Here is a 27,795-nt window from a genome sequence, read left to right as displayed (position 1 = left end):
TTTTAACTTTAACAACAGCGTCCTCACAGAGCTGCTCGTTCTCAGGTCCAGGCAGAAGTCTTCAGGGTCAACGAGTACATCCATCATCTTCCTCACCAGGAGTTAGACACCACTCCTCCTGGCCGTGGTTCAGGTGAGTGTCACACATTCACCGTCACAAACAGTGGGAGCCGGTCGCAGGCAGAAAGATCAGCTCACCGAAATTAATTTTACGTCCTTTATTGAATCCATTTGTCTCAAACGTTAAAAATAAGATTTCTTTGTCGATGGAGCGGGCAGAAACATATGCAAAATAGATGTAGCAAAAAAAATACAAAATATTGTTGTTATAACAAGAAACTTTTCTTGTTATAACAACATATCGCAAAACCTTATTACCCCAAAACAAGGCATCTCAATTAACACCAACTCTTCTAATGAAACCATGATGAGCTTTAATGATGTGACATTTCCATATGGTGTTTAAATGAAAGAATAGAAAGTCCATGATGATGGTTTCGACATGCAGCATGTTTTTAAGTATCATGACATCATAATTCACCTCACACTGTAAATAAAGATGGACGACATGACCCAAAGTGAAGCCAACATATCTTGGAAGGCCTGCAGAATAGATCATAAACACCAACTCCTGCGTGTCAGTGAACATGGATAAAATTAAAAACCAAAGTACACGTCTTTTAAACTTTTCTCAAATTTGGCTTCTGTCATTTTAGGAAGCTCTTATCATGCCAATGTTTGTCCAAGTATTCATGAATCTGGTTTGATTTAAATAAGTAAAACTAGTAGAAACTCCATGGTTGACGGCATAGACCTTGAAACTGCTGAGGTTACCTGTCCAGGTGTTCCCTGCCTGTTGGCCTGGGCCACCCTGTGCTTTAATTGTCTGTTTCCTAAACATACAGCATAAAATTAAAACAGACGTAAACCAGTATATGAGCCGATGTAAGCTACAATCTCAAATTTGCATGTAGTAACGAGAACAGTTTTGTGCTTCGTGAAATAACGTCCACTTCCTGCGATATGAAAATAAAGTGATGCGCATTTGTGTTGGCTGAACCGACCTGAAATGAAATAAGCCGGTTCATTTATTACATGTAATCTCAAAAGCAACATGTGAAACAACACATACCTAGAACGAGTCGAATGCAACCGTAAAAAGCAGTTTTCTTCTTTAACTGTCGTAGAAGTTACAGTTAATCCTCGAATCAGCGTGTGTAAGAAACTAGCCCTTGTTCTCAGTTGCTGACCAAAGAACGAAAGCTTCAAAGATCGTGGCAGACTGTCTTTGGCAGAACTTTGATGAAAATAATTGCATTACAAAATGTGAAAAAAAGGAACAGTGTTTGTCTTTCATGTGGTGATAATCAAGAATAGTGTAAACAGACATAATACCGCTGGCTATATTTAGTGTGTGCTGAGCGAAAGGCCGATACTGTACTTGTAACATCTCCTAAAGATAATGTGCTTTTCCCTATTAAAGGCAAGTGAGTGCTAATAACACCGTTATCAGTACAAAGATATAAAAATGCCTCTTGAGGAACTCTTTAAATTTAACTTAACTGTGGCTTGTGTCTCGGAGTCGGCCAAATACTCACATTATATGAAATCCAGCCTCTAATCAAAATATATATATTCCTGGGATTTGTCAAAATAAGCTTTGAAACACATTTTGTACACGATTTAGAAAGAAAAAAAATTCCCAGTGAGGATCGAACCCATAATTTCTACTGATAGTCCCATTGTTTACATTCTACTAGAACAGCAACTGTTACAGACAGGACTTGGGACAAATAGAGAAACCCACATTAGAGTGAAGGGCACTGATATCATCGCTCTGATAAAGTATGTATCTGTCCATTCAGGCTCCTCTTGAGACAGCTGGACCGATCCAGCGTGAGGCAGAGGAACAGAGGGGGGCAGGGGGGTCCTTCTCCTTACTGGTACCAGGGGGTCTTCCTGATCCAGTGAAGGGTGAAACCTGCATCTGTCCGGATCTTAATGGAAGCTGCCTCGGCCTCCCTGACAGTCTCCTTCACGGACTGCATCAGGTTCTGAGCGTTGTGGACCAACATCTCAGTGGCCTGGGGGAAAAGGGAACGAGAGATTTAGTGATCAGAATCTCAGAAAGTAACAGGGACCTGCTATATTAGATAGATAGATAGATAGATAGATAGATAGATAGATAGATAGATAGATAGATAGATAGATAGATAGATAGATAGATAGATAGATAGATAGATAGATAGATAGATAGATAGATAGATAGATAGATAGATAGATAGATAGATAGATAGATAGATAGATAGATAGATAGATAGATAGATAGATTACTTTATTCATCCCAGAAGGGAAATTAAGTCGTCAAAGCAGCCGGTATATTTGAATACAATAAAATACAATACAATAGAATAAAATAAAAAATATTGAGGTAGAAAGAATAAAAACAGAAACACAAGATAAATAGGTGGATAAGGTGCAGTGGCAAGATGATGTTAATAGTACTGATGATATGATGGTAATGTTATTGTTAGACAGTATATAAAAATAGTACAGTATATATAGTATATAAGATAACATAGTATATATTTATATATGATAGTAATTATACCAATATAATAGCAGTATATAGTAATAATGGCAGCAACAGTATATATAATAATAGTAAATATAATAATAATTATAAGATGTACACATGTATAAATATGTGTATATAGACTTATATATACAAAGAATATACAAAGAGTATGATATAATATGATATATGATATAGTAGAATAATAATAATAATAATAAACACTGTTTACCTGCTCTGACTCCTCTTCGCTGATGTTGGTACGACCCAACATGGTGGCCTTGACTGTGGACAGGATTTTGAGCTGAGTGCTGATGGTGGGGATGCGTTCACACACCTGAAAGTAGGTCAGAAAGTCAGCAGAGGGAAAGGAAATGTGATTCAAAAACAAATAAAGTGTCGTCTTCCAACAGTGAAAAGACACTAACGCCATTGTCACGTGAACTGACCTGGAGCAGATTGGTCCGGATTCGCTTGTCAGTGCACTGCTTGGCCACCTCCTTCGCCATCCGCGTGACCTCATCAGAAGCCTTGGCGATGTCCTTGGCGCACTGGATGAGGGCGCGCTTGTTGCCGCTGCCTCCGCGCACCAGACGTGACATCTCCGCCATGAGCAAGGCCATGCGTTTGGCAGCGCCGATGATGTCATTTCCCTACGAGATGTAACAGGAACGCAGTTAATACGGCAGCACGAGGCTTCAAAGCAAAAGAGCATCACTGCGGTGACTCACTTTGCTGGACCACTTGCGCGCTTCATCGTGGAGCTGCCTGGCCGCCACCATCATGGGCTCGTTAACCATCACGCCAGCCGGCTGCTCGGGGAACTCCTCGTCTTTCTCCTCAGGAGGAGGAGGCCTGGGAGGAGGAACCTCACCCTCTGGAAGGGGAGGCTTGGGGGGTGCTGCTTCATCATTGAGCTGCAAGGACAGATCAGAGGGATTCTGGTGACTCATTTGGACACTGGCATCAAACGCTTCATCTCCTGCCTCTGCCCTGGTTTGATTATACATGTTTCTTCCTCCTAACTTACACTAAGTTGATCCAGTTCCGGAGGAGGAGGTGGGAAGTCTGGCTCTTGCGGCTGGAAGGCCTCCCTGACCTTCGCCACAGCACTGAGAATCTTATAACCCGAGTCCATGAAGCCCTTCTGAAGACCTGGGGATCCAAACAAACACGTCACCACTAATCAGAATGTTCCAAACACAGAAAGAATCTTAAAATCTGTGACCAGCATCTGTTTACTTGGATCGTGGATGTTTCCAGCCACCGCCTTGGCGTCCATCACCATCGGAGAAATCGTCTGGCTCAGTTCATCGGACGCAGCCTTCACCATCTCCCTGAATTTAGGATCTTCAGAGTTCTCCACCTCTCGCTTCGCCACCAGGAGGATGCGGTTGGCTCTGCGGGCGATGCTGGTGGCGCCGGCGACCAGCATCTGAGGTTGGTGGTTGTCCATGGCCACGCGGCACTTATCCAGGTCCTTCTTGATGGCGTCCTCTGAGGCATCCAGGAGAGATTTGGTGTCGATGGCCTCGTCCACCAAACCTGAACATCCACAACGTGTTAATATCGTAGGATAGAGATCATCAGTGATCAGGGGATTTAAAAGCGTCCTTTAATGCCTCACCTGTCATTTTTTCCACATTGTCAATCCACTGATTCTTCATGGTTTCAAAATGTTCATACGCGGCTTGGTTGCCAGGGTTTCTCAGCAGGATACGAGCGGCTGACACCACCTAGAAAACAACCCCCCCCTGTTAATTGTTGGTGCAAAGACAAGTGTTCAAGACTCAAGAAGCAGGAAACACTTAGATAGATAGATAGATAGATAGATAGATAGATAGATAGATAGATAGATAGATAGATAGATAGATAGATAGATAGATAGATAGATAGATAGATAGATAGATAGATAGATAGATAGATAGATAGATAGATAGATAGATAGATAGATAGATAGATAGATAGATAGATAGATAGATAACTTTATTCATCCCCGAAGGGAAATTAAGTCGTCATAGCAGCCGGTATATTTGAATACAATAAAAAAACAATACAATAGAATAAAATAAAAAAATATTGAGGTAGAAAGAATAAAAACAGAAACACAAGATAAATAGGTAGATAACGTTCAGTGGCAAGATGATGGTAATAGTACTGATGATATGATGGTAATGTTATTGTTAAACAGTATATAAAAATAGTACAGTATATATAGTATATAATATAACATAATATATATTTATATATGATAGTAATTATACCAATATAATAGCACTATATAGTAATAATGGCAGCAACAGTATATACAATAATAATAGTAAATATAATAATAATAACATGTACACATGTATAAATATGTGTATATAGACTTATATATACAAAGAATGTACAAAGAGTATGATATAATATGATATGATATATAGTAGAGGTATAAATATAAGTATTTGTCTATACAATAGATAATATAATATACTATGAGTGTAAGAATATGTAGACAGAGTGTGCAAAAGACAATATTATTCTATAAAATGATATATAATATCTATATGGTTTATATTAACACATATCACATATGATGAAGTAAGTGTTCCAGTATATAGAGCGGAGTGTTGTACAGGGTACACAGTGCAAGGAGACAGGTATATTTAGTGCAGTTCTGTGATGGTGGCTCTGACAGAGGTAGATGAGTTGTACAGTCTTACATCTCTGTGAGGGGAGGGCAGACTAATAGAAACAGATACGGTCTAAACACTAAACTGTGACGTACTTGTGGTGTTAAGTCTCTCGTGGATTTGACAGCGGCCTGGATTCCCTCCACCGTGCTCTTGTTGGCCGTGCCCACTGCAGCCGCCTTCTCTGCGGTGGTGCCAAGCTTATTGGCGTGGTTCTCAAAGTTGGCAGCGCGTTCGTCAAAGACCTACACATGATCGAATTAAACAATTATCCAACAGGGCAGTTAGAAATAACACATCACCCTGCCAATAAATATAACAACCACTGACGGAATACTGAGTGCAGGGAAATGACAGCGAGGAGCGGAGGGACTGTACCACTGACCTCATCTCGGTTGGGGGACTCCAGCGGAGCCGTGGCCGCCACCGCCAGTAGCTTGATGGGGGTGGTGGTGTCACTGAAGATGTCTGACACCTCCTGAGTCATCGTTTCCTGCATCTTTCCTTTCAGGTCCTAACAGATGTTACAAGTAATCAGCACACGCTACCGTAACATTTGTATTTAGGGTTGAATACTTTGAGGTTATGTTTCAGTGTGAATATCACACCTTGTACTCCATTACATTTACATCTGATAGTTGCTGCTGGTGCCTCACTTGCAGATGTTGAGTTTTTATTCAGCTTATACGATAACGCTCTCATTTTATCACTATTCTGACAATTTTTCCAAATTTATAAATCTTCTCACAGTGGGATTACTACTTATATTTTTGGGTGCTGTATGTCTTCCACCACTGGTAACCAGCAGAGGGGGTAGTTTGTCTGTTTCATGCATGAATCCTGATTTAGAGTGTCCCAGTGAAGCTACAGGAGAGGGAAGGAGACTGGTTCTGTGAGCTGTCTTACTTTCAAAGCCTCCTGGAGCTGCTGAGCCACAGCTCTGGCCTGTGGCGATTCCCCTTCACCGCGGGCGGCCAGGTCGGCGAGCTGCGCCATGAGCTGCTCCACCTGCTCACATTTACCCAGCAGCTCCTGCCTGTACGGCCCCGGCAGAGCGTTGGCCAGCCTGCGGCCCTCGGCCACCAGGCCCCGGATCGCTGCCTGGCCTGGGAACACAAGCAGACAAATACATGAAAAAACCTGTGGACTAAAGTGTCAGGTCATCTGCTGCTCCTGAATTTTATATGGAATAAAAACCTAAATATCTCTTGGCTAGAATTTCAAGGCAGTTTTGCTAAATGCACAGTTGCATCTCATAACCAGTGGTTATAATAATTATAGTGTGTGTGTGTTCTGTATTATTTCATGTTGTGTCCTCTGTTATATTGTGGGAACCAGTTTCTCTGAGAACAGCCTCCAGCTCTGTTGAATTAAAGATGACGTCCAGGTTCTCAGCAGTAAAACCAAAACCAAAGAATAAAACATCACCTTTGGGACGAGTGTTGTGGAAACGATGAGCGCAGTAGAAAGCGTCATGTATAAGTGTCTGGACTGCAATGTGTCCACCGGAGCAGTGGAAAGAATGTTAAGGAGTGCAGGAGAACGTTAGTGAGAGGTGAGGAGGTTGGTGACGCTGGGAGCCGGACTCACCCACGCCGCTATCGTCCACGTTGGGATTGTCGATCCAGCGCTGGGCCTGCTCGATCTTCCCCTCCAAGTGAACAGCTGCCTTCGCCGGCCGGCTGTTGGCCACAGCTTTGTTGGTCTTGGATTGCAGGTTCTGCAGAGCTGTTGCAATCTGTTTAGCCAAAGTTCTGGCTTCAATAGTGTCACCTCTACCCCTACAAGGAAATGAAAAAGAGTCAAAAATGTATGAGGTCCTGTTTAATCAGAAAGATATCACTGAAATGAGGTCTGTGAACGAGCAGCAAATTAGTTGACTAAGTGCCTGTTTATCCAATTTAAGAGACATTCGTCTAATGTTGGGAAACAGAGGTGAAGACTAAAAACATGAATCAATTGTAGAATTAAACCTGTATTTGCACAGAAAGAAAACTCATGTGAGCATGTTGTGACAGGATCTTTCAATTTCAGCGATAACTAGAAGAGAAGAATCGTGGAAACGTGGAAACTAAATTCATCCCTCATTTATGGACAAAGACAAACTTCAAGCCCAACGTGATACACGATACTACACAGATTTCTCACTTTTTGATTCATACATGAAAACTAACACCACCAGTTTCCTGGCAGCAGTGGGAATCAGCTGCACTTAGATGATGGAAGTGAAGTGAACTGATCCAAGTATTGAATTCAAACATTTGAATCAGTGGAATAATGTGTGAAAGCAGAGATGAAGTGTTAGCAAGAGCAGCGATGATGAAACTCAGGCCTGAACTCGGACGAACAAACTCAGCACGAATCAGTTTCATATTTTCGAGAGCCAGCAACTTACTGTCTTCTGAGTTCCGACAGCTTGGCAGTCATGGCAGCGATCTCTCCAATAGAGCGCAAAATGTCCTCTCTCTCTTTAGGATCCTCGCACATGTCTGCAATCCGTTTGGCCTCGATGAGCAGAGCCTTGATGTTCTCCTCTCCCTCTGGGCCACCATTAGGGTCTGCGAGCCAATTCTGAGCAAGAAATAAAAACACTCAAAACTCCCAACTGAAAACGTTTGGTGTGAATCCATGTTTTTGTAAGACCGACTCTTTTCACACAAGGGTTAATGACTCACATGTGCAGCGTCGATCCTTTTGGCGATCGCCTGCTTGGAGTTAGTCATGGCTTCCAGTTTGCGAGCGGCGTTCTCCACCTTGCCAGTTAGCACGTCCAGCCCTTGGGAAACCTGCTGGGCCTTCTGCATGGCGGCTGGGGTTGCCCCCTGACCTCTGGGGTGGAAAAAGAACACATGGATACCACAGAAGCCCACACATGCACACATCATGTTCCCTGACCTGCACACTCGATTGCTCCAAATCTCAAGCCTTACACTCCCCTTGTTTAAAAACAGTGTTTCCTATCTTAAAGCCTCTATTCCTAGACAAGGCTCAGAGGTATCGCTCGGTTTTCAGAGGAGTAACACAACCAGGGGTTAAAGCAGATTATAGATTAATACCAGACAGCTGCTTTTAATCTAATTTAACTCGGGGTCCCTGGTGACAATCAAATTTCACAGCAGAGGGATATGACTTCCACTCTTACACACTTAAATCCCAGATAATATGCTTACTGGCTTACACTTGATACATGGATATAAAAAAATAGCTAGTGTGGAGAAGGAGCATTTATCAACACAAATATGAAAAGGAAATACTGTGGAAACAAAGATCACAAGGCTGTGCAATGAAAACGACATTAGGTATGAAGAATTGTGACACAATTGGGATTTTTTTTAATGTTTTTATTACCTGGCTCTCATGTCAGACACCTGGTCGGTCATCTGGCCCAGGGTCTTGGCCGTGCCCAGGATATCTCGCCGCTCCTTCCCAGCACACAGTTCGCCGACCTTCCCGGCCTCGTCGAGGATCTGTCGAATGGCGTGCTCGCCTTGGTCCCCTAGAAGCACAACGCACAGTCAGACACGCCGATAACATCACTAAATACAATTAGGTCCTCAGCCTGACGACGTGCTCAGCGACAGAGGGAACAGTTGAGGGAAGAGGACTTGTTATTACCAGGTTGAGCGTTTGGATCCCTCAGCCAATTCTTAGCCTGAGACATCTTTGAGTCGATGAGCCCCAGAGCCCTCCTTATGGCCTCCGTGTCCTTTAGGGGGGAAAGACAGAATAAATTAATAACTTAAAGGGAATCGATGAAACCTTTGGTCGCTCCATGTATACATGATGTCTCTATAAATCATGGCTGTATTATTCCACAGGCATTTTGTTTTAAGGGTTAATTTTAGGTTAATATTCCTGTTTAGATGTATCATACTCTTATTTATAAACCAAGTCATGACTCCTAGGAACTGAGATATAATTTCTCACTCACCACGAGTGAGTTACCCATAATCAAACCCAGTGCACAGCAAAGTCCATGTGCAGGATCACTAACATCTGTAAAGCACATAGGAGTAGTGCATGCTGTTCCCATCATCAGTGCTGAGCATGTCACGTTATGAAAGCCAAACGAGTCTCCATTGTATCTCAATCACAGCGGATGGAAATACAACAATCTGTCCAACAGCGTCTGACTTTGCCAAACAAAGCGGAGCCCTGTCGGACACGGAGCAAAGCAGGAGCGGATGAATGAGTGGGTAAAGTGAGTGTCTCATGATGCAGCTTGAATCTTCATCACAGAGTTCAGCGGGAGTTTTACAGGAAATCAACAACACGCTGCTTGTTTAAAAACTATTCATCGCCAAACATGTCGGAGCCCCCTCAGTGTTCGCCTTGTCAAAGTAAAAGAGAACAACAAAGCGTATTTGTTTGCCCAACTGGGAGTGTGCCGAGCCGAACAAGGGAGTGGGGCAAACAGGAAGTCGAGAGGTGTGAGGTTTCGCCACCGGAGCTGCGTGGGTGCGTAAGTTTACTGTTCAGACTTGTGCTGCTGCTGCTGTGTCACTAACCAAAGTGAAGAAGGCAGTGATGTGACATGAAAGACGCACATATTAAGGATCTTTGCATTCATATTAAACTCAAACACACATCAAATACAGCTTATCAACAAAACACAAACATTTGCACTGTTAGATAAATCAGAATTGGTGTGTTTCATGACATTAGTTTGAGTGCATATTTTATGTTTTTAAAGGAAGCAAGATTTGTGAACAAACTCTGTCGGATTAAAACAAAAAATTTGCCATTCGTACGACAAACTCCATATCAGATATTCTGTGTGTGCTCCTCCTATGGCTGTTAGATACAAGAAGCGATGAGAAGAAACCTGATTATCCTGGTGAAAAGACGAGAACAATCAATACAGCATGAGTCAGCTCGATCAATAACCAGAGATGCTGAGAACATGCATATCCTGACATAGGAGGAGGACACACAGATGTTGATACTACGTCATATTATGAAGCAAAACAAATCCAAAAACCGAAAAACCAACTATATAGATCAAAATTCAGGCAATTCATCAACTGCACACTTTCAATATACACCATTCCAATACCTGTATAACAATATTCACACTGTTTTATTTAGCCTATCTATACATAGTTTAAACTCACTACAGTTCTGCGGCTAAAAGAAAAGCACACAATGGCACCACACAGCACAAGACAGCACACACTGTCAGACATGCTGCTGCACAAACAGGGCGCGAGAGAAGTGAGGCTTACCTTCTACAGGGAGTGAAGGGAGAAATAAACGGTAAACAGAAAAGGAAGAACGACATAAATACAAATGTTTAACTGGACATACCAACTGGGACCGACAAAAAAAAGTGTAGACAAAGAAAAAGGTGGCACAAGATAGAGCCATTTAGAGGACAAGCAGGATTGTGTCGCCCTGTTCTTTATTTATCTGAGGCTTTCGGTACTGTTGATAATTCTTCTGGAATCTATGGCATTTTATTAAAAAATTTGGAATTCTCTCGGTGGTAGAACACAAGCTGTTGTTGCCAAAGTATGCTTTATGAGTACCAACAAAGGTGTGCCACAGGGTTGTATTCTAGGAGCACTTTTATTCAAGTTTTTAACTTGAATAAAAATTATTTGAGTGAATTTGGTCAAATAATTAGAGTCAATGCAATTTATCTGCAGATGGAAAATGCTATTTATGTAAAACAGTGCTCTTTGTGCATTATGGCAAACTTGAATTGATTTTACAATGCACCACACATATTACAACCACTCCACTGAGGTAAATATTACTACAAATTAAAAAAGGTATATTCTTATAAATACCTTGGTTTCTGGCTCAATGATGAGCGGTGCTACAAAAACATTTATGAACAAAACTTTATTTTATTGAAATAAGGCAAATATTATCTTATCTTTGCATTGATGTTGAAATATACCGTAACTTCAATGTGCTTTTAATGTTTTATATGCACTGTGACCAGCACGTCCTTGTAAAAGACAACTTGCCCTTAATGGCCATCTCTGTTTAAATAAAGGTTTTAATAATTCCAAGAGTGTTGGAACAGGAAAGAAGCAGAACGTGCAGAGCAGAAAAACAGAAGCCAGAAGATTAAACAGCTACAGAGACACAGACAAAGTTGAAGCAGGCCTACTTTAATAACTGTATCTATTCTTAAAATATAGCAAAAGCATTTTTTATCACACCTGTCAACCTTGAAATAAGGTCCCCTGATGAACACAGGGAGAAAAAAAAGATTAAAGATCTCTCCGGTCTGCAGCCTCTACCCAAAGGCATTCTGGGAGTGTGGGGGGGCACAGTAGGTAGCAAGCAGAATTCGATTTTGTGACCATAAAGAATAAAATAATCTGTGTAAACACTCTCAGCAGCTTAAAGGGTAAAGCAGTAAATTAAAACATTTTATGTGTTAACGTGTGCAAATGTAACGTTAATGGCAAAAGACAAGCTAAGGTTTTAAATCACTTCAGAATTGAAAAAAGATTAACTGTTGTGTGTACCTTGTTGGCCCAGGCGTCCTCGTCCCAGGATGTGAGCTGCAGAACTCTGATGATCTCGTTGATCTCGCCACTCATCTTCTCAAAGGTGAAGTTACGGTTCTTCAAGGCCTCCTCCACACCCTGGCTGCCCGACGTCTTGGTTGTCACAAATATTTTTATGCCTGAAATGTAAAACAGAACTCACAATTTACAATCCAAAGTAATGATACTATCCTAAAAATAAAGTTTGCATAGTGTGGACCTGTGTCTGTGCTTTACGTGAGGTCGTGTGTGTTTACCTGAGATGAGGATCGGCAGCAGCTCTTTGACTGTGTTCATGGAGTTGACCAGCATCACACGGTGCTCCTGGTGGGTCAGCTCCTGCTGTCGCTCATCGATCATCTTCGCCATCTTCGTCATTCCTGGACACAGGCGACAAAAAAGAGGTGGAAAGGAAAGAAAATTAGCATATTTCAAAAAATCATTCACTCATAGGGTCATTTGTGGTCCGACCAGTATTTGGATATTGTTTTGAGGGAAGGGACAATACTTCAAATTTATCTACTATAATTTTAATACTTTGAATTATATTGATACATACGAAAAGTTTATTTTCTTGTTAACACTATATCGACAGGGCTTTTACTTATTGTATTTTCTGTATTGTATACAAGTACTTCTGCATTTAGGTATTACTGCGTTTACTCAATCAAAATACTCCAAAATACATCAATGAATGTTTAAACAAAACAAAACTGTTAACTTGGAATAATCATCAATCTGTGATACTGTTGAGTGAAGAATTAATTGAAGTAAACCTGCCATGGTGTTATGATAACTGACCTGGTCCAAGGTTCTTTGTGTATGTGACCAGGTCGCCCATAGACTCCACCACCTCTGCCACCGTCAGGTACTCAAGGATGCCTTTGCACACACGGATTATTTTGCGGACCTGTGACAATGGTTGGATAAACACAATAAACAATTATGTTTTTGCAAAGAATAATGATTATGCAAACAACCGACCCCAACACGCACACAGGTTCCCTCCAATTAACCTCTGACAATGCGGCCGCCTGACATTCCGGCCCCTTTTTGTCCTGCGTCACACCAGATTAATGTGGACTGCTGGAGTCACCGCTCCACTATTCAGAGTGATCCCAGAGCAGCATTTGAAAACACGATGGCACCGCTGACGGATGACTCCTGCTGAGTCCTGCTGACGGCTGCACGGAGAACAGAGACACCCGCCTGTGGCTACTCACAGAGAGCTGATCTGCAACTTTCCTTTTCTCCTCTCCATCCCTAAGAGGATAAGAATGTTGGGCCTGATAGATGATACCACTGCCTGGTTTAAGACATAGTGTTTGTGGAAGAAATATGTATAGTTCCACAGACACGTCTGTTATATTTATCTACAGCTCTGACGTCTTTATAAGCATTACAGTGCCCAAGAGGAAAGCAGGAACAGATTCTGTCCTTAGACCAGTAGAGCCTGTGGCAGCAGCAGACCTCTGCAATGCTCAAATGTCCATTAAAAAGATATTAAAGCCCTTTCAGCTCATCTACTACTCAGTGAAAATCAATGCAACAACCCTGAGTACAGTTACAAGCCTCTGTGTATGCTCTTCTCATTTCTCAGCTTCTGTTGCCAACTGGTTTTAAGTCGGTGTTGGTCAGTCTGGCCTATCCCCATTACCGTCTAACGTTAAAATACAGGTATACATCATCTTTTACAGCCTGACCAATACTTAAACATTGATCTGATGGGAAAATATCAACTGGAATTTGCTTTTTGACAAAGAAGTAAGCACATAACTATTCAAATTTGGTAAATACAGAGATATGATGAAGCTACGTCTGGGCAGGACATTCGACAGGTGTCAAAAATACACTGTGTTCATTTATAACTATAACCGGCAATGAACATACATCGTTTTAGTGATCTGAATCATCACCTTTGAATATCTGACCGGTCCAAGTGAGAGTGGATACCACCACCCTTCACCATTTTGCTCTAATGCTTAAATAATGCACTGGGAGGAAACCGGAGCACAAGAAATTGAATTCTTCCACCATCAGGTATCTCAATAAACCAGCTCTGAATTCACACATGTTTCTGAAGTTAGAGGCAGAACCACATCCTGCAAAATGTATGAAACCACAGAATGGATGAGGTGCGAGTCCTCAACTCCTCAATCAGAAATCCGCTTGTTAACCGATTGTCCAAATAAATAAGAAATGAATGACTGAGTGAGTGAATGACTGAATACCTCAGCTTCATCAAAAGTCAGGAGCAGGTCAGAGGTTCCGGAGAGGATGCCCCGGGAGCCATCAATGAGGTAATCACGAGCAGGAACAGAGTAGGGGTCAGCTTTCAGCATGGAGGCAGCCTGCACCAGTTTAGTGCACGCATTCTCCACTCTGTGGAGAGCAGAAGATTTATTTACGGAACAGTAAAACACAAAAAAATCCTCAAAACAAGTCATGCTGTTGATATGAAGCCTCTCAGAAGCCAGATGGACGCGACACATGGAAACAGCAGATTGAGTGCAGCAATAACAGAAGCTTTGGGTTACAGATATAGTAACTACTGCCTAAAAATGACCTTGTTTCATTTCCTCATCATTTATGCTTTTTGAGTCGGATTGAGTCTAAATCCCAGATAAAAATACAATCATCCTTCCTCTTCTATACAGAGGTTAGATTTGGAATTAAGAAGGGGGGTTTTCCTCTCCACACGTGTCAAAGCCTAAAACAACTTTCCGTAATCCATTTGTTTATATAGATAATGAAGGATCCAAATATATCGAACTGAAATAACACAAATCAAGACATTTCTTATTGCTTTTGCCCTGAAAAGAGACTGAAAGGATCTGAGCTTTGAAGGTTCATTCTTAATCTTAGAAATAGTCACTTAAGGTCAACAACGAACATTTTTCCCTGAAACTTTATCGCACAAAATGCAACTGAAAGCAATATTCTTAGAGGACCCTAACTCAAGATTGTTTTTGTCAAAAAGCCATCTCATTTGAAGTGAATGGTTTGGTCCGGGACATGGTGGAGCAAGTTTGCGGCTGGGTAAAAATAAAAAACCATAATAAGAATGGAAGGTGTCATGTGTTGTATAAATTCTTATGACTATTTGATGCATGAATATCTGTAGCACGAGCATGTCTCTCATGACTCTAACTGGCACCAGCCCAGTTCAACTCCTGCTCCCACAGAAATGTAAATGATTGCCTCCTAGGCCTAGATGCACTCAGTGAACACCAGAGCAACAGAAACTGCAGGTTCAGGCCTTCGATCCAGCGTCACACATGCCACCTGCATAGCATCATAGCAGACATATCGCACAAAGGAAATGGCAACAAGCCAAGGACAAACACATGTTCTGATTCCCACAGTGTGCTCACTTCTTACTTTTGTCTTTAGGCCAAATGTTGCCACAGTAACAAGGGGGATGTTTATCACTGTTTTCCACATTTTAGGTGTTGGCCTTGGTTTCTGTTCTTCAGGAGGAGCAAGTCTCCTGAAGATCGAAGCTGACTTGACTTGTGTGTGTGTGTGTGTGTGTTTTTGCAGAGCCAGCCAGCCGTGTCCTTCAGCGTGCACAAGTGAGAAACTGCCATGCATTAACCGGACCCCGACAGACACTATATTTAGTGGAGGAGACGCATTCCAGCACTTGTGCTGATGGATGACGACAGGGTGACGATGTGACTTTGAGGCGCCAAATGTGTTGAGCCTGACGACCTGTGCCTGCCAATGCATTTCATCCCTGACCTTGGGGGGGCTCCCGGGACCCGCCCTGCCCTCCCTCTTCCGTATTATCTCATGCAGTTACGATCGGTGAAGGACTAAAACGGACAGACGGCAGCTGGGCACAAGCTAATGATTTATGATGATGCGGATTTAGCAAGGGAGACAAATACATCGATTAAATGGGTGCACGTCTCCTTTTCTACATTATTATATGAACTTTAATATTTCAACGGGAACGAAAAGCAGCAGCAGCCAGAGGCTCTTGTCTATGGGGACATGTACAGTACGGGTCTGTGGCCCTTCTCCTTCAAGAGTATAAGCAGCTCCTCCCTGGGCAAAAATGTATCTGTGCTACACCAGGCGAGACTCGGAGGCACTTAACATGCCATGTCTGACCTTTACTTGGGCACAACCGGCCATTACTGTAACAGATAAAGAGAGAAAGAGAGCCAAAGAGAGGCTAGTGGGTTCCCCTGTCGAGAGAGAATCACTTCATCTAAACACATCACAGATCTTTGTCATTAAATGAATTAGAGGTGTGCAGAGCGATCCGTGTGTGCTTACTTGATAAAAGCTGGTGGCATGTCCCGTTTCATGACCTGGTCCTCTGTGGTTTGTACAGTGTCCCTCCCCACCTGGAAAAAACAGAGACTTTCATCAGTAAACTTGATTTCATGAAACAAGACATTACACCTCGACCAAGATATTGGCTGGACGATAAAAAAATCTTGCTGGACATGTCAGTATCAGCATTTTTGATTAGCGATACGAAAAGCTTTATTTTATAGGAATAAAAAAGGAGGAATCAGAAGTTTATGTTACATACTCCTGAAAGGGTAAGCGGTATATAGATAATGGATGGATGGAAGTTCTATATATAATTATTTTTATTTGTGTTTATTTTGATTTGAAGTCATTTATTATAAAGTGTAAAATATCCTAATCTAATTTATTTGTTATAAGGGTTTGGTAACATTTTATTGCCAATCTTATGTAAAAGGCAACTTCAACATTTTGGACACAAGTGAATTATTATGAAACTGATTTCACTCTGACTTGTCCAGTAACTTTCATACTGACTTCGCCCCCTTGTGTCAGTCTTTCCTTTTGTCTCATCTCTTTCAGGGTCACATGAAGCCGGGGACGAGAGGTCTGAGAGGACACCCTGCGCAGGTCACTGGTCCTTTACAGTTCCAACACAGATACAGTGGAATCACATTCCCTTTCACAGTTCAGCGTGACTGCATGTGTAAGGAATGCAGGAGGAATCTAAATCAGGTAAAACCAGGTGACCATAGACGAAAGATCTTAAAACAACCATCATGCAGCACTTATTAGCATGTATTACTGTGAAGGAGCTGTTATGGATCAATGGTTGTTTTTACCTTTTTGTTTGGACGGTGAGATCATGTGTCACAAACCAACGTTAAACCTGCAACAGAGACCTGTGGGGGCTGTTTTCAGTCCAGAGCATTTTTGCTATTTTTATATTGCTGATTGGATTGTTGACCAAATAACTGGAAGAAGAAAACTTTTAAGAATGTCTATTAAACACAGATTTGTAAAGTTTTTACTCTTCATCAAAGCATTGTCGGGAGAACAGATGAAAGATGCTGAGAGAAATAAATAACACAGGAAATACAAATGTATGGTTGGTGACATCAGTTCAATGCAGCACCTACAGAAAGCAGCATTCATGTTTCACACTCGATCGTGTGATTCTAACCACAGGATCATTTCGACAACACACCATCTTCAGAAGCTCAACTTCTTCTTTCTTAAGGTAACAGTATAAGCGTGGTAATGGAGTATTATAGAAACAAATGGATTTGGGTAGAGGTCTTTTACATTACCAAACGTGGTAATTAGACAGCATTAAATTAAATTAAAGGAAGAAGCTCTTCTCAGAGTTGGAAGATCATTTCTTAATCAATCACAACCCAGTTAGCTACTGTATCATATTTAGTAACTAATTGTGGAAGCAGGGGCTGACACACCCACCCAACCCCCCCATCCTCAGCCCCGATGACTGGCTCATCAGTCATGACAAGGCTGCATCAGTCAACACCTCCAGGTTCAGAAGCACTAACACAGATGCACATCCTCAGAAGTGTTTAAAGTTTAGATCCAGTGCAAATTCAGCACATATTTTAATACAGCAACAGATTGTGCTTTGTTGTCCCAGTTTTACCGCTGTGACAGTTTTAATCGTGCAGTTTTCCAGGAGGACGACCCGTTACTCATCCAGGGAACCGATATTTCAACGAGACAGCTGTTGGTGGTGTGTGGGGGGGGAGCCGCTCGGGCCTCAGCAGAGTTATATTGTGTAAAGCAGCTGAACGCCTCCACTCCTTCATGTTCCAAAATGACTCACCTCCCCCACCATGACCTCAGCTCTGGTGGGAGACACAACTCACCCACGACCAGCTTGTCTCGGGTGAGGGATCACACACGTTCGTACTGGGACACGTTGACTGGGTTAAACGAGCTGCATCATTGGCAAACTACATCATTGTTTTTATAACAAATATAAGCTACAGGAGCAATTACCTCACTGTCATTGTGTGCAACATTTTCCTCATATTCCAATTTGCTGAATTGCACAATCTTGTACATGCTAAGCGCTATAAGCTGAAAAAGATGCTTAAGAATGCTGAAGCAATTAGTTGATCAATCACTGGAGGTCGTTTGTATCATTTGAAATTCTTATATTTACAGAAATATAATAAACAGACAGGTTTTGGAATGTAGGTCGGACAAAACCAGTAATTTAGAGATGTTAGCTCAGCCTGATAAACTGGTTAGATCTGAAAAACCTAAATAAATAATATTTAGCTTATTAAGGATGTGGTCTTGATGCTGTGGCTCGGACAGCTTGTCAACATGTCAGACTACAGACAGTGAGCAGAGCCATTCCAGATGGCTGACGTGGAGGTTGTAAGGGAGCAGCGAAGACGTGCATCTCTTCACTCTCTTTTCACTGGACCAGAGGGACTCTGACTCACTGGGGGGGGGTTATAAAGTAGGGCCAAAGGTTGTTCCAAACTAAAACTGACCCGTAATGGCAGCGTGCATATGCCACCCTGACATTCCACCAGTAAGTGGCTCTGAACAAAAGCCAACAACAACCAAAGCCGTTTGGTCCCGTTCAACTAGAGAGAGGCAAGGCTGCAGAGGAGGGATATAAAGAGCAGTAAAGTGAAGAGGCAGGATGTGATAAAAATATGTTATAGGCTAAGTTAGCAATAAATAACACACACGTGACCTCCTCTAACAAAGCAATACCCCTGTCTGATCTAAGGCAAGCCGTCCTTTGCAAAGGGAAAGAATTTTTTATGATGTGAACTTGGCAGTTAAAAAAACAACTCTGCCAAATAATACACCCCCGCTTGTATTTCACTAGACATTTTGAGGATCAAATGATGTGACCCACATTATATTTTGGTAGCTTGCAATTTAATAAAAACAACAGGAGATGCAAATCCTGCCAGAAAAAATAACAATACATCCCCAAATGCAGTCGGACAGCAGTGTAGTTTAATCAAAACGACCATGGGACACAAATTAAAACAATTCCACTTGCCTTGCTAGTTTCAGAACAGCTCAGTTGTCACTTTCCTGCAGCATGGTTGTTTGAATAGAATATGAACTTGCTCCCATCTGAGCTCTCAAAGAGAAAAGAAGATGGCACAACACCAATAATTAATAAGGGACAATACGTCTGGTGCAGTGACCTTTTTTTGCTCTTTCTTAAATAAGCAACGGTGGATTTGGACACCAGCATTCTGGCTTTGGAGGAGAACTTCTCCAAGGTATCGAGCTGCAGTTAGACTGGATAAACTTGCTACATCTGCTTGTGTAATCTCAACAAATTATCACAACACAAAGATTTATATGAGATGGAGTCAAGTCCAGACATGACCTAAGCTGAACAAAAGACAGACCAGATGACAGATTGACAAGGAGGAGGCCAAAAGCCGCGTCTGAGCTGCATTTAACAAGCGCTGAGTCAAATTCTCCCCCAAGCATCAAGGAGGAGTTTCTAACACCAAGCAGACTTCAGTCTCATGGTGCCGTCTGTATTCAACAGGTCATCTCCTTCTTCCCTTTCCTGCTCCCTGTGGAGCCTCATCCTGCTGTCTGTGAAGTTCAACATCAGTCTGCAGCCAAGAAGCAATCCAAACAATTCACTGCAAAAATAGATCAGTGATCCGAGTTTATCAGAGTTGTTGTCAAGCAGTTTGTGGTGCTTGGCTGACTTCCCCATTTTTGAGCCTCTGTTGTGATTATTTTGAGTACAGCCTTATCAGAGTAGTTCAAATGTCAATATTATGCTCCCAGAGACCTGGATTATATCTTCAAATTACATGTTTCACAAACCAACAATTCAAATTTTAAAGATATTCAATGAACAAGAGCGTGAAACTGAAAACTCATGATTAGAGAACCTGGAAGCAGCTAAAGCATTTGCTTGATGAATTACTAAGTAGGCCGATACATTTTTTTAAAACTACATTGCTGTGCAAGAGGAAGTAATGACATGATGATGAGGCCATTCAGTTTCAGCCTATTTCTAACCAGAGCTGAGACCCATTCAAACCACAACACAAATATCTCTTTCCCTGAATAGACTCTGGCAAACCACTCCAAGGAAATATATTTGTTCACTTCCTCCTTCTTTATGAGATCATTGATTCAGAGTCATGTTCTTCCAAGCTGTCACATACCACGCAACAGACTGACAGACTCAAGTCATTTACCATTTTGATCAGGGGGGGGAAAGACTGACGATCCTTTTACCTTCCAAGAGAGCCGTGCGGAAACCATGTGCTGTGAAGTAGCTTGATAAAGTGGCTTCTCCTTTGGAACAGACTCGGCTTTGTTGACAACGGCCCATCGCTCTGCCCAGAGAAGAAAGGCCGGTCTGAAAGCCTCAAGGCTGCCAAGACACAGTCTGCCTTTCACATGTGGGGCAGTTTCACACAATGCAGCGTTAATTGTGGTGACCACAAAGATTTACGACGGCAAAATTCTGGCAAGCGCCTTTGCCGCTGCCCTTAGCAATGTTTTACAGATAAACTGTATTATTCTGCGCACGGGTGGATTTCCTGTGCAACTCGGATACCGATTCATACTCTAGGTGACTTTGAAACGCAATCAGATGAGACATGGTCACAAACTGATGGTGCAGCACTCCATTAGCCACACATGATCAATAGTCTCGGAACCTGCATTCTGAGATACCGAATGGCTTTTGACAAATAATGACTTGGAGGGGCGACAAATAAGTTGCTCTATAGGTCAAAACCTTTATGGTGCATCTGTCAAGTGTTGTCAAGTATAGGTCATTAGCTTTGGTTCAGGAAGTAGCTACACATGGGGTGTCCAAGGCGATGAAAGTCACAAATCAAATGGCTTGCTTTGCTACGGCCAAGTAGGCCCCTGCAGCCAGAGAGGATATATCGCAGCCATCCATCTCATGTTACTGGAGCTTAGCAGCTCATACAGTGTTACTAGGGAGCAGCACTCATCGGTGTGAATCCTCCTCTTTAAAAGAAGAGTGAGTCAATAAGACTTGTCAAAGATGAGCTGTCACTTTCCGCCAGAGCAAGGATTGCTAAAAGCACAGAGATAGCAGGAGATTACTTTTACTGCATCTACAGAGGGTTGGCGGGAGGACGCAACATCAAACTCAGAGTTCCAGAACGGGGATTCAACGGACCATAAAAGTACTGTGAGGCACAAATGTCTGAGACCACGTTCCAATAAAAATCTAAGCAGTGAGTATTATGAGGTGTTATTTTGGGTGGTAATGAATACTGGTGAATACTTATTACCCTGTACTCCCACTTTCTAGGGCGTGGAACACATGGTGGTTATTTCTATTTAACTGTTGGCCAATTTTTTTTGATTACTCATGCTCATGAATTAGCATTAGTCTTTCATATCATAAATTAGTCATTCACACGCTCAAATTACCAATTCTTGTTCATGACTTAAGTTGTGAAGCCAAATTACTAACCTTCATTCATACTCAAAGAAGCATTGGGGGTTGCCCTCATTTACAATGATGCCGCGTGACAGGATGCATACATGCTGCAGCTGCATGCTATTGAGTCTATTGAGAGCCTTGTTCCTTTTCATTCAAGCCCTCGATAAAGGTTAAGACTGTTTGCCAAGTTCATAAAATGTAACTGCTTGACAACTAATCACAGGAATCGCCTGTAAACTTGTCGCCCATGTGAGGCAGCATGGGGCGCCATAGGGCTTAATGGGAGGCATTCATTTGAACTATACAGATTTTACTTCTCATTGATTTGAACCCGACTTTTTATTCTCAGGCAAAGGTGTCAGCCCTGGTGTGTTGACTTCTTTTCATGGTCTACAGCCATTAACTCTCACTACCTCACTGCAGAGGGAGAAGGGGTTTCCCTTCCCTGAGTCGCACACTCCTGTTCCTGAGAGAGGCCGACAGCTGCCGGGTCTTCCTGACTTGGCTTCCTGCATTTCCTTATAACTTCTAAATTCCTTCGCAACCTCCTGGTAGGATAAAGTCTTCAGATGCAGTATGAATCCTAACCACAAGAACAATTGGAAACACTGCACATGCACCCATTGTTCTTGTGTCTGTGACCAAGATGCCAGAATAAAATTGTGAGCAGTTTTAAAAGATTTCCCTTGACAAATAGCAGGAAGTTGGGGTTCCAGGGAAGAGGAAGTGTGTCCTTTTGTACGCTTTTAAGCACTTAGGTTAATGCACATTTGCTTCCCATCTGTAAATGATTAGGGTTTGAGGGTTGACCCAACCCCTATGACCACAGTTTATCATATAAAAACTTCTTCATGTTGCTTGAATGTTCAGCGTCTACAGTTGAGCCCAACTTTTAGTCACTGCATGTTTTGCATAATGTCGTATTTTGCAATTTCAGCATTGCAGAAGTTGCCAACTTCTTTTTAACCAAACAGTCAATGTACAGCCATTTATTGACCTGCATACAGAAGCCTCTCTTAAAGTCTGATCTGTGCAAACACCAAGACTAAATCTTATAGCTTTATCCGTTCCAGGACCCTAAATCACCAGCATTCTTTTCTTTATCCAACCTCTATAAAAAAGGAGCTATAAAAAAAGTACTCCAACATGCCTGGCATTAAAAGGAGCCGTTTAGTCAGCCCAAAAGAATGACTGCAGTCTGACACAGAGAAGCATGTTGTTCTTCCATTTACGGCAGCAGGAAAAAATTTGAGCTATGAATAACTTAATAAACAACATCAACATTTGCATTTTTGATAAGCTGTGATGTGAACGGCAAACATAATGTAATTCCAAATGTAATGCAATGACTTTATAAAGGTTTTTGCTCCACATTCTCAACTTGAAAGTTAAACCTAAAACTAATGAGACAAAAGTAGAATGATGCCTCAGGCAGGTTGACATTACAGAGGGAACAGTAGTTCTTCATTTACAGCAGGTTTTGAGCCCTGCTGCCAACATGGTTAACTGTTCTGACTTAATGTCACTGTTGCATGAGTTTCGCTTATTTAACAAGAAGTGAAGACACGGTTTCTCAAACCATTAAAAAGCTGTTTAGCCATGAAAGCCACATCCTGCAGCAACTTAAAGCTGTTGTGTGAAGACAGGCTTTCCTCTGGGAAGGCTTGTTGATGCATAATAAAACTCCATAATTCAGTAAAGTTGCTAATTCAAAAGGATCAGCTCAACACCTCCCCCCACCCCCCTCACGACAGATGCATTCCGGCATGCTGGGAACTCTGCACATTCCTCACATTCATCTTTAATTGAGGCCTTAAAACACAAAGTCAGAGATGCTGAGCACGTGTGAAAGTCTCGGATGCACTATGAACATTGACTTGCGGTGTTTTGTGGTAATACTTCTCTTCTGGGTTACAGGTTAACCCTAACCCCACTGGGTCAGCTTGGCAAGAGCCACACTTTCATATTCATGCATGTGGAATAATAACATTAGGCCTTTTCACTTTAATAATTTAAAGGTTTTCACATGTATCACTGTGCAGCAGATCTCCTCAGACAGGCTCACGCAACCAAGAACATCCAACAAGCTCATCGTCCTTTCTTCTCCGTCTGGCATCAGGAAGCAGACTGACACAAACCATCTGACCGGAAAGGTAAACTAATTTGTAACCCACTTTCAGATTCCACATTCAGATTTCCAGGTCATCCTAAGTGAACCGTGAATAACTGTGTTTAGACCTCAGCCTCAAGAGGTTTTTAAATGGAATCATGAAGGAGGAAGTTTGTGCAACATGTGGTTTTGTACTATGAGGGAGATAGCTTTTCTATGAGAGGACCCCGCCCTGGGAACGTCTGGGGAAATGCAATTATAGAGCCTCATCCCTTTCCCTCCCGAGCATGATCCTTTCCTCGACAGTAATTTACTCTCCAGTTACAGGGCGACTTGCAAACGACTTACACTTGAGAAGGGTACAAATCCAACTAATGCAAACATGCATGTGCAGAAATAGCAGTAGCAAAACAATCCTGCTTCCTTACAATATTCGATTGTCTTCAGGAACAAAGAAGTGAAAGATATGAGCCATGCAGCACATTTTCTCAGTTAAGCTCTGCAAAGTATGACTCATGGAATCAGTGGAACCAGAAAAAATTATATGCGATCCTCAACTTCAATGAACTCATAACACTGTCCATGTTGTAACGTTGCTACAGCAACTGGACATAATAACAGGCCTATATTCATTCATCCAGGCCACTGTTGGAAACATCTGATCACAATTCAGACTGTCCAGGGATCTGGATCAGTTCCCCCCCTCAAAGCTCGCTGGGGCTACGTAGGATGTGTTCATGTGCCAGGACATGAACACAAGCACTGTGATCTCCAACAATGTAATGTTTTATATTCTAAAAGCATTACATCAACTAATTACCACTTGGGGGGGGCACGGAATCTTAATACATGCTGACAGACATACTGTTTTATATTGTTGCATCTAATGTGTTAGCTAATGTGTTAACACATCTGGCAAACATTAGCATTCTTTCTGCGTCATGATTGCACTTGGTGATTAGACAAATAGTCGACTCTACTTTTAGCTCAGGTTTAATATGTAGATCTCTGATTGGCTGTTATATATTCTACTCTCAGGTTGCACTCAGTCGGTTTATTTTGGCTGGAAACAGTTTAATTGCAGTGTACCCATTGTATATGTGCAATGCAAATAAAATAAGCCAAAATTGGCCTAAATTATCCGAGTGGTCATTGAGGAATAACAAAAGGAAAGACTGGAGTAAACTGGAATGAGATGGTGGTTCTGTACCAATCCTGCTACATAAATTGTGGGCCCATGGCGAGCAATCATTCTCAAGGAAGGATTCCTTTGTTGACAGGAGAAGCCGGAGCAATTTCCCAAATTTATCGCCCAACAACTGCGAGAGTCCTCGTGCACGAGCCGGCTGACCGAGACAACAACACCCAGGAACCAACAAGTGACTTAAAATAGCTTCTATCGCCTCCTTTCCTGAAGTCTCAATATCTGACCGGCCCCTCATGGCTGCTTGTTTCCTCGGCAGGAAACTTGCCACGTATTGGTTTATCTTTAGAGCAAACATGTTAGGGAAATGGCATTAGCATCTCCTTCGCTTCTGCAATGATGGTTACAAAGTGGCTCTGAGGAGCACCATGGCGGTTAGGTGATTTCTGATGCTATAAATACCTGAAAGTGCAGCTGCATTTGGTCAAGGGGAGTGTGTGAGTTAATGATTTACAAAGAGAGTTGGCAAATGCATGATTAATATTCCCAAAGACGTTTGAACTGCTCTGTGTGGGTATAAAAACATCATATTCACCAAGTAGATGTGATCATGTTGGAGCACTTTTCATATAGTGCATCAAGAGTAAGTTGAGTGAATGACATTTTGGATTCAGTTAACTTGTCAAAAGTTCTAGTTCTGGTTCCATGTTCTGGGCTTTAAGTTAAGAAAAGACTGATTGGTGATTGGCTTATGTTCATTTTAACCCATTTCCTGTGTTTCTCCAACACGTGTAGCCAATCAGATTCCTTTATTTGACCATTTTGATGAGTAAGCTATAAAATATATCATGTAATGTAATAAAGAGAGACAAAATACCTGGTTAGGCATTAGGGCTGGAGAATATAACAATATCAATAATGGTCGCAATATAATTTGTATTAGTCGAAATATAAGAAAGGCCCAATATGTATCGATGTAATGCTGATGCCTGGTGAGGAGGTTCATCGCATCACTGATCTGTCTCAGATTTATCACGTTATGCTGTTTAAGTGTTTCTCTTCCTCTGCACACAAAGAAGAGCAGCTTCAATAAGAAGAGGATCACAGAGGACATTTAGTCTAAAGACATGTTGTAAAATACACAGTTTCGAGTTGTATTTGAAGTGGTCACAATTTATTTACTTTAACCATATTGGATTTGGATGCTACACTGTTCCCCCCTGAAACTAATTTCAGGGGTGAGTGGATAATGAGTAAATTTCCATTGTTATTGACTAATAAGAAACATTTTTATCTTGATCTCATTTTTGGGCTATATCGTCCAGTCCTATACAGGATATGAAATGTATTGAGTCACAGACTACAGTATAACACTCGGTGGTGCTTTCACGTCCCACTCACATCAGCACAGCACTGACAGATGGTTTATAATATGTATGACTTCACTTTGTGTCACTGGTGCCATGTCATAGTGTGAGTTTCCCAATCATCTCCATGTCCTGCCCCACCTTCCCAGTGGTTTAGAGAACTGAGGTAAACATTAAAGTTCATTCACAGACACACACAGACACACAGACACACAGACACACACACACACACACACACAGACACAGACACAGACACAGTGGTGCCTACGTCGGGCCATGGCAGTCGGGCTGCGGAGAGGAGGAGGAGGCAGGGCATAGTTTCAAGGGGAAAAGGGCGTAGCTGCCCTTTTGCCCCGAGTGTAACTACTTCAGGAAACTTTGCTAGCACGCCTCCACCTCCCCTGGTATTAAACACCCACATCTAGCTGGAGTTGTGTACTTTATTTATTCTATCAGAGAGCCACAGGTAGCCCCCGGAACCTCGGCCGGGTTCAGGCACTCCTCCCCCGGGTTGGTGAAGTTGACTCACCCGGACCAGGTTGCTCACAGCCGCCTGCACGGCCGCCACCGGGGCCGTCAGGTCCGGGATGGCTTTCCCGTCCACCTCCCCCTCCTCGTGCATGATGACCAGGTGGGAGATCTGCTGGGCCACCGGCTCCAGGATGCTCTCGATCGTCTTCGTGTGGAACACCGGCATGTTGGCAACTTTCCGGGGCGCGAACCGACAGAGAAAACGGATTAAAGTTCCCGGCACTTGAGGCGATTCACTCCCGAAACTCCCGCTATGAGATGGTTTATAAAAAAAAAGACACAATATCCCGGTGGCTGCTTGTTTCCCTCCGGGACAGTTGGACCATCCGGTGCGAGGACTACAACTACTCCCGTCAAACCATCCGCGTGAAAGGAGTCCCAGTCCGGGCAGGGCGGGCGAGGAGGGTCGGTGTCCCCCTGTGGCCAATCAGCGAGCGGGAGGGCGGGTTCCCCTGGCTGGTGATTGGTCCGTGGGGCTGTCGCTCGGCAGGCCCCGCCTCCCGCTCCCACACAGTTTGCTGGAAATCCGAGTTGCTCCCGAAATTACGTAATAGACTCTCATGCCCAAAAAAGGGAAATATGTGTGTGCACCTTGTGAGAGGGAGATTCCTGCAGCTGTAGAGTTCACACTGACACACACACACAGAGAGAGACTCAGGTTTCACATCTGTCTGGGAACAAATCACACAGCATCATGTCTTTATTTGTTCTTTATTTGGAAGGTGGACGTATGCACATTCATCAGGAATGAATCCGTGAATGCAACATCTGGTAAAGTGATATCTTTCCAGATGTTGATAGGGCAATAGTTAAAGGTACAGCCTGTAGAATTTAGTGACATCTAGTGGGGAAGTTGCACGTTGCAGCTGAACACCCCTCAACTCACCCTCCCCTGTGGTAGCTTAAATTTGTCATAAAAACTGTAAAGATGTTTAGTCTGTGCAGTTTGGGTACTTTAAAAAACATGGCGGACCCGCTCCCGATTTAAATATAGAGATTTGAATATAACGATTAAGACCTTTTAAAAGCACACTGCAGTACTGTAAAAGAAAACTGGTACGAGAACAGTCCTGGTAAAAATAATATTGTTGGTTCTCAGCAATCCATTTGTAACACTACGATACAATACTAATCCTAATAAACTTCAATATGCTCACTCTGAATAGGTAAGT

General features: G+C 42.4%; 1 protein-coding gene across 1 annotated transcript; it reads right to left on the bottom strand.

Annotated features, from left to right (window-relative positions):
• Nucleotides 1–203: 203 nt before the first annotated feature.
• LOC133027514 (vinculin) lies at nucleotides 204–27,000 on the bottom strand. Its single transcript, XM_061094532.1, has 21 exons — nucleotides 26,622–27,000; nucleotides 16,044–16,114; nucleotides 13,988–14,138; nucleotides 12,558–12,666; nucleotides 12,014–12,136; nucleotides 11,736–11,896; nucleotides 8,866–8,956; nucleotides 8,599–8,746; nucleotides 7,926–8,079; nucleotides 7,646–7,821; nucleotides 6,841–7,031; nucleotides 6,157–6,356; nucleotides 5,636–5,764; nucleotides 5,346–5,495; nucleotides 4,203–4,311; nucleotides 3,818–4,120; nucleotides 3,606–3,730; nucleotides 3,307–3,492; nucleotides 3,025–3,228; nucleotides 2,808–2,912; nucleotides 204–2,084 (listed from the first exon to the last, which is right to left on the bottom strand). The coding sequence occupies exons 1-21, from the start codon at nucleotides 26,787–26,789 to the stop codon at nucleotides 1,938–1,940; spliced, it is 3,201 nt and encodes a 1,066-aa protein (XP_060950515.1). The 5' UTR covers nucleotides 26,790–27,000; the 3' UTR covers nucleotides 204–1,937.
• Between the last annotated feature and the right edge of the window lie 795 nt (nucleotides 27,001–27,795).

This window comes from Limanda limanda, chromosome 21 (genome assembly GCF_963576545.1).
Source record: "Limanda limanda chromosome 21, fLimLim1.1, whole genome shotgun sequence".
NCBI classification, from domain to species: Eukaryota; Metazoa; Chordata; class Actinopteri; order Pleuronectiformes; family Pleuronectidae; genus Limanda; species Limanda limanda.
This window is presented reverse-complemented; position numbering and strand designations above follow the sequence as displayed.

Excerpts from the sequence above, each read along its gene's own strand:
- LOC133027514 (XM_061094532.1), bottom strand. The coding sequence starts at position 26,789 with ATGCCGGTGTTCCACACGAAGACGATCGAGAGCATCCTGGAGCCGGTG. Across the intron at positions 3,731-3,817 it reads TGGAAACATCCACGATCCAA|GTCTTCAGAAGGGCTTCATG; the intron begins GTAAACAGATGC and ends TTGGATCCCCAG. Across the intron at positions 2,913-3,024 it reads TCCGGACCAATCTGCTCCAG|GTGTGTGAACGCATCCCCAC; the intron begins GTCAGTTCACGT and ends ACCTACTTTCAG.